This window comes from Drosophila miranda, assembly GCF_003369915.1.
Source record: "Drosophila miranda strain MSH22 chromosome Y unlocalized genomic scaffold, D.miranda_PacBio2.1 Contig_Y2_pilon, whole genome shotgun sequence".
Classification (NCBI taxonomy): Eukaryota; Metazoa; Arthropoda; class Insecta; order Diptera; family Drosophilidae; genus Drosophila; species Drosophila miranda.
The window spans coordinates 9,793,783-9,801,614 of record NW_022881614.1 but is presented as its reverse complement, the minus strand read 5'-3'; the positions used below and the strand labels follow the sequence as shown (position 1 = coordinate 9,801,614).

General features: G+C 46.6%; 1 protein-coding gene across 1 annotated transcript; it reads left to right on the top strand.

Moving 5' to 3' along the window:
- The first annotated feature begins 821 nt into the window (after positions 1–821).
- Positions 822–1,386, top strand: LOC108158347 (protein transport protein Sec61 subunit gamma). Its single transcript, XM_017290586.2, has 2 exons — positions 822–1,035; positions 1,105–1,386. Exons 1-2 carry the CDS (start codon positions 986–988, stop codon positions 1,325–1,327), a joined length of 273 nt encoding a protein of 90 aa, XP_017146075.2. The 5' UTR covers positions 822–985; the 3' UTR covers positions 1,328–1,386.
- The last annotated feature ends 6,446 nt before the right edge of the window (positions 1,387–7,832 follow it).

Genomic DNA, 7,832 nt, shown 5'->3' with positions numbered 1-7,832 from the left:
CCGACTCCCACGTCCCAGGGTGCACATTGTGTGTATGTGCCTCTGTCTCACTGCCTTTCTGCCTCTGAGTGTTTGGCGTTTCCCTCTGCTGAATAATAAATTGTATTTTGCGGCATTTAAAAACAATTTTTTAACATTTTTCAATCTCAATGGCAATCGCTGAAGCGCCTGGCACGCACACAATCATAAAGCACATCCTACATCCCACATTACAGAACCAGGATGCCCCCAAGAGGCAGAGGAGCAGCAACGGAACTGTGGCACACAGTTTTGTCTACCAATTTTGCATTGAATTGTCCAGGGGATCCTCTGGAAGTCAAGGCGCTGTCAAATCGTAACAACAGCAGCAACTGCCACAGCAACAGCAACAGGAGCAGCACAAGGAGCTAGGAGAAGTGGGGAGGGGGAAAGAGAGAGATGGGGGCAACCGGAGATGGGGGCAATTGTTGGCTTAGTCTCGTTTTTTGGCAGGGGCAGGCGCAGACAATTTTCGGACTCTACTCCCTGTGCATTTAGTTAAGCTTCAAGTGAAGACAGGCAACGATTCGGCAGTGAAACAAATTGCAGCATTTACCCTGTTCCTGTTCCCTGCCGTTGCCCCTGTACTCCTGCCCAGGCCATTTGCAGTACAGCACAATAGTGGCAGACAGAACCCTGACTCGAAAATGCTTGTACTCGTAGTTTGTGGCAAAAAGTTTGCATAAACTTTGATTATGTGTGTAAGCCCCGAGGCACAGTTCCCTCTCCACCTGTGCCACAATCGCATGTGGCAAGAAAATATTAGTGAGAGAACTTTAGATCAGAGAAGGCAATGGCTTTCTCCCAATCACCCAATCATAGCCTCATTTCCATTTATACGTATTCCCATTTCACACAAAAATCACACGATAGAAAGCACACACAACATTTTTGATTTCCCGGCAACTAAATTTCTTTTGCTTAGATTCCTTCTCCCTTTAACAGATTCCCCGATCATTCCTCCAAAATGTATCGTCTTCCGCACCATCGTCGTCAACGGCAGAAGCCGAATAATGGGTGGGTGCCACACATCCCATTAAAGAGTCCAAAGAACCTACGATCCCAGACTCATCCGCATATCCGCAGATTCCTGGGCAAAATGTGTAAGGATTTCCAGCAGATGTCGTGGCGCGGTCGTCCCATGTTTGATTTTATGGTGCTGTCGACAGTGCCATTTATTACGGATGGGTTGCGTTCCTTCAAGCGATGCCACAAGCCCGATCGCCGGGAGTTTAAGCGCACTGCGGTGGCCGTCGGAGTGGGCATCCTTCTCATGGGTTTGGTGGGATATATCGTGAAGCTGCTGTAGATACCCATGATCCTGAGCTCCTATCAAAATGAGAAATAAAGTTTCAGTCTACCCCGAGATTCCTGTGCCTGGTTTCTGGCGCTGCGCCCAAAGCCAAGCTGCTTTTTCGGTTGACCCCTGACTCCCGCCTCCGGGGGGAGAGTGTTGACAGGCGAGCATTTCTCTTGGAAAAACACATGCGACGCTGCCAAAAAGTTTCCTTTCCATTCCTCGAAATCGAATCAGAGTCATCGAAGAGGCATCAGGTCGGGTTGGGGGCACTGCCAGATAAGCAGCAGCGTCGTGTGGCAACCTCTACGAGAGTGTCGTAGGTTGTGTCGAAGGTTGCCAGACGGCCAAAAGCATTGCCAGCTTAAAGTCAAACTGTCAGAGAGTGTCGTTTCTCCCCCACCAAAGAGCTGGCAGGGCACTCAAAGTTTTCCTTTCCCCAAGAGTCAGCATTAAAGTTTTTGCCTCTCAAAAAAAATTAGCTGGCGAAGCTTTTATTTGCGGCAACAAGCCAGGGAAACCACCAGGTGAGCCTTCCTCTTACAGACCAATTTGTCTCCTAGACAACGCGGGGAAGGTATGCGAAAAGCTCATTGCACGTAGGCTCAGCCGTGCCATTGAAGATGCCGGCGGCTTGTCGCCCAACCAGTATGGCTTCCGGAAAGGCAGATCAACCCTGGATGCCATTGGCATAGTCACCAACATAGCGGAGAATGCCATAAGTGGGACTCGCTGGAGAGCGGGCCAAAAGCAGTACTGCCTGTTGGTTACCCTAGATATAAAAAACGCGTTCAACTCTGCGGACTGGGGTAAAACGATGGAAGCCCTACGGAGCCTACGGATCCCGGAATACGTGCTGAGAATAGGACAGCTACCTCAGCGAGATGGTGGCGAGACGAGACGAGCGAAGGGATAAGATCATATAGAGTAACTGCTGGAGTCCCGCAGGGGTCGGTGCTGGGGCCGCTCCTGTGGAATACGATGTATGATGGAGTTCTGCAACTGAACCTTCCCGAGGGCACGACGGTCGTGGGGTTTGCCGATGACGTCGCCATCGTAGTGGTAGCCAAGGACCTTCCAGCAGTTGAAGAAGCTGCAAACGGGGCAATCCGTGCCGTGGAGACGTGGCTCGCCATAGCGGGATTACAGCTGGCGGCTCACAAGACCGAGGCTGTTCTGATTAGCAGCAGGAAGAAGGTGGAGACGGCCCGAGTGTCGGTCGGCGGACATGACATTACATCGCAAAGGGCGCTTAAATACCTAGGAGTTATGCTGGACACTAGGCTTTCATTTAGAGAGCACTTGGAGTACGCCAACACAAAGGCCGCACAGACTTGCCGAGCACTCTCGCGAATCCTGCTCAACACCAGGGGGCCAAAGCAAGCAAGGAGGAAGCTGATCACCAGCGTCGTCTCCTCTCAGCTCCTGTATGCTGCCGCAGTGTGGTCCAAAGCGACGAAGGTGCCGAGCTACATGCGAGGAGTCGAAGCAACGCACCGCTTATCTGCCATCAGGATCGCCTGCGCGTTTAGAACCATATCCGACGACGCAGCACTGGTCATCGCGGGACTAGTCCCAATAGCAGAGCAAGCGAGGGAAAGGGCCGAGGTGTACGAGCTATCTCGCAGGGACACCCACAATCCTCCCACCGGAGTCGAGAGAGAATCACCCAGGCACGAGACCGTCAGGAGGTGGCAGATGAAGTGGGATTCCTCGACTAAAGGACGCTGGACCCACCGGCTTATTCCGGATATCAAGCTGTGGTTGGAGAGGAATCACGGACAGGTGGACTTCCACCTTACTCAGATGCTGAGCGGTCACGGATGCTTCAGATCGTATCTGAAGCGGTTTGGTCACGAAACGGAGGACTGGTGCCCATCATGTGGTCGAGGTATCGTGGAGGACGCTCACCACGTCTTCTTTGAATGCCACCGTTTCGAGTACGAGAGGCGCCAGCTAGAGGATGAGCTAGCCACCAGCATTAGCGTCGGAGGGATCGTGCCGCTCATGGTAGCGAATCCCAAGGCGTGGGATGCCACCACTAGGTTCGCCGCCACTATAATGCGGGAACTACGGAGAGCAGAGAGGGAAAGGAAAGTGTCGGAGGAGTAAGGAGGAACGGCTGTGCGAAGCAATGCTTTGCGGCCGTACCGCATAGCTACGCCCCATTACCCCACCAACAAACCACAGTCCCAGACCCTCACAACTAGTTGCTAACCTTATATAAGTACTAGTATTAAAGCAGAATAAAAGTAATTGAATACAAAAACACCAAACGAACCAAAAAGGACCGAAAGGAGTGTCTCCTTAGCACTAGAAATTGTGTACAGCTGCAAGGAATTCACCAGAAAATTTATTATGATGTCCTTTTTGGGAAACAGAGAGTCCTTGGATCGTTTTATGCAGCTTGTGTTTAAAGGAAATGTTTATCATTTTCGGACTAAAGAAATTTATATGGAGGTTCTGTTTTTAAATGGGAAAACATCGATTGCTGGAGTAATTGATCGTAATATAAGTCGAGGGCGCGACCTACAGTCTGTTTTTTTTGTACTAAAAGTATTCCGTCCACCAACTGCACTTCCTGGGTATCCTTTATTCGGGCCAGCTTTCCTGTCGTGTTCTTGTTTCTTCTACTTCTCCTTTTGCTGCATTTTAATTAAAAGAGAAGTGCGGCCATTAATTTGCAACTACAAATAACACTCAATAAAACATGGGTCTGCCACTACCGCTGGTACTGCCTGCCACACACTGATTCTTCGGCATTGCACCGAAAGGGACAGGGACAGAGAAAGAGTGTGTGACAGAAAGAGAGAGAGAGTGTGGCAATCAATTTGCACTTTGACTACAATTACTGATTTTCGAAATTTGAAAGGATTGTATAAATTGCCATTTGGCCCCCGTAAAACACCCAATGAAAAAAGAGACTGCTGTTCCAGTGCCTGGTGTTGCTGCTGCTTTGCTTTGACTTTGGCAAATTTGTTTTGGCCTTTTGCTTTTGCTCTGTTCTGGACACAGTCCTCCCGTACACTCCTCATGCATGTGTGAGCCTTTTTCCAGGCTTATGCTCCTTTTTCCTTCTGCGACTACTGCTTTCCTGTACAACTTTAATTAACTCACTTCTGTGCGACTTCTGTGGCCAAATGGAAGTCAGGGCTCTGTGAATGGGTTAAGGGCTAAGAGATAGGGAGCAACACGGGAGTGGGACTGCAGAAAGGAGTTGAAAACTTAAGTGATATTTGCTGGAATGGAAGTGCCAATTAAGTTTCGCTTGAATGGAAGGCCTAATGACCTGATGACAAAAGAATATAACTTCAACCCTATAGGAAAAACAAGTCAAATGAATTGTGTGTTTAAAATATGGAAATATATATTTCCATGGATGGAAAACGATAATGTGTGATTTATTTCTGCAGAGGAGCTTGGGTAGAAACGATAATTGCTTTTTCCAGTGAAAAGAGAGTTTCCTTTTTAAAGAAATGACAGCCACACCGCAGAAAGAGTTATAGCAGACCATAGCAATGCCCATTCCGTTGACTTTCATCAGCTGCTCGTTCCCCCTTTCTCCCTATTCCATCTCTCTATCTCCGAAGCAATTTCCATGCAAAACTCAGTAGCCATAAGGCGGAAAACATTTTTACACATATGACTGACGACTGACGCTGACTGCGTTTGTCACGTCCGCGAAATACGAGTACTAGTACGCAAAAAACGGGGGCAATGTGACGGCTAAGCGAAGCAGAAAGGTGCCCGTGCAAATAGGCCATGGAAAGCGCCGTGGCGCGGTGCGGGGAAAGCCAGAGAAACATGGAGAGAGGCAGAGATGGAAAAAGCCGAGGCCGCCGCTCCACGAATTTGTTGTTGTTGTGGGTTGGCTTTATGGATCCCCTCTTACAAACGTCACATCTCTGCCCCTCCCTATCGCTCTCTCTCCCTCTCTCTGTGTACTATGTGTGCTACCCTGTATTTGCAGATCAAAGAAACACGTATGGAATGAATATCAGATCAGATTTCCGACTTCCGAGGAAAGCATTTCTTGAACGAAAATTAACAGCACCTTACACTCACTTCGGGAGTGCTTTTCTTGGATATTTCGATCCGAGGGTATTCCCTAGTCGATAGATGTGTGTGTTTTGTGTGTTTCTTTTTTTTCTGCATCTACGTTAAAACTAGGCAACAGACGACATCAGCAGCGAAACTGCAGTAAAATCGTCATCGATGAACTCGGCGCTCTCTTTACGCACACACACACACACACACACGCGCAGACATGTCCATCCAGCATTGCGTATACGTAACGTGGTGCATATGGGATGTCCCAGAAATCCGTTCAATTCTTTTGGGGTGTATGCGTCTACAGATTGTCGCAGTTTCGACATATTTTGCATAATTTAGCGATTGAATTTAATGCTCAAAGGCGAGAAGCAGAGTTCGAGCTGCTCCATGCTTCATGTCCCCCGAGCCACATCAGTCTACGCCTGCCGATACATACATACATCATGCGGCTGTGGCCCCATCCATTCTGTTTTTCATTTATTAATTAAATAATTTTTGTTGCATTTGCATCCTGGCTGGATAATATTGTTGCTACTTCTGCCGCCGATAATGATCATTGCTGCACATAGGACACATACACAACACTGGAAACCAGACATGCGACAATAATTGCATGCAACATAATTAAAGCCATTAAAGCACTTAAGCTACCAGAAAACACACGACATGGCCATATGGCTGGACCCCACAGGAGTAGGAGAAAGACAGTGGATCACGGCAGGAGGAGAGGCAGAAGAAGAGGGAGAGGCAGCAGTCATGTTTGCATATTGCATAATTATGATGAAACACACATTTAAATGCATTTAACAGCAGGGAAAAGCAGGTCGAAACGGATCGAAAGGCCCTGGACCCCGGAAGCGGCCGAGATCGTGGTTTGAGCCATGGTTTTTGGGGTCAACCCTGGATGGGCAGGTTGCCTATGGTACTCCCTTCCCTTACCTCTCGTTCCCTGTACCAACCAACCGAAAAATGCTTTTAACGTTTATTGGTTTTTGTATTAAATATTCTACTGGTGGAAATATTTAGAGAAACAGATTGCCGTCCCATCAAAGGGCATATTTAAGTCTAAAATGAAATCACGGGTACAGATTGGAAGAATAAAAGGAGATCTATTAAATGCACATCTTTTTAAGTGCTCCACTCTTATTAAATTCCTTCTTAAACTATATTTTTAGACCCAAACAGCAAACGATAAATGGAAAACAGAAACCAAATCGAAATCTGTGTCCATTGTACAAGAAAATGCAATATTTGTTTGTCAATTACAAATTTCGCACAGGACCGAAACTCAATTGATTTTCGAAAATCTTTCACTTTCGATTTATGATAATACCTCAAGATTCGATATTTGGCAAAAAAACGAAATTCCTTGAGGAAAATGTCTGGCAAAAATCGAGAGGAAAATTCGAATGCAAAATTTCAGCACTGCCACTGGATGATATTTTTCTTATTTTCTTGTTTGCCAATCGGCAAGGAGCAAACGGAGGGGCGAGAATCAATTGACAGATGAGTGCTAGAAATGGGCTGTGGGATGTCCGATGTAGGATTTTTGTTTACTTAAATTTTGGACTGCACAAATTATGCATGCAATTTAAGCGACATGATTTATGGCCAAAAGATTTTTCAAATATTTATGAAAACACGTCCGCCTCTCTATCTCTCTCTCTTTCTCTTTGTGGGGATATATCCGTAAATATCTGTAGTATTTAGTTATTTGTGGTTTATTTTTGTGCTGGGGGAAAGGGGAGAAAATTTAATTAAATCTCGTCTCTCTCTGTGGCTGCATTTAAATTGAATTTTCCATTTACACTTTGTGACCATTTTTACGCGTCAACTTTTCCTTTTCCTTCTGGTTTCTTCTTCTGTTTCATGTTTCATGTATCTTCCATAAATGTTGCATGAGGCAACGCACTTCGCGTTTCCTGTTTCGCTTTTGAAATTCTAGAGATGGGCAAAAACTGCGGCAATGAAGCCAAGAAAAAGATTTTTGGTACAGCTCTGGCAGGAAGCTCAAAAGTTTTGTGAAGGAAGCACAGGCACTAGGGAGGTTGATGGGGGCCTGGACTTCATTTTGGGTCAATTGTCGAGGCCAGAACGGTGCTCCTTGAGTAATTGACACATTTTCAGTAGCTGTCCTTCACCCACACCTGATGCTGCTTTTTATCTTTTCCAGAGCGTGAATGGAGTTTCAATTACCCGCATTTCCATGGACTGTCTGGCATGCCACACTCGGGTTAAATATTTATTAAGCTTATTACTGGTCACACACACGTTCTGCGGAAAGCCCAAAGATAAGCAGGAAAAAATCCGAAGAAACGAATGAAGAAGCTGAGATGCACTCCATGATCTATCAAAAACAAAAGACACAAAAAACGAAGGATCTGAGGAATCAAGGAGATATGGCCACATCTTGGAAAAAGAGTACAAATGTATATTTTAATCTTTACCCTTCCACTGATCAACT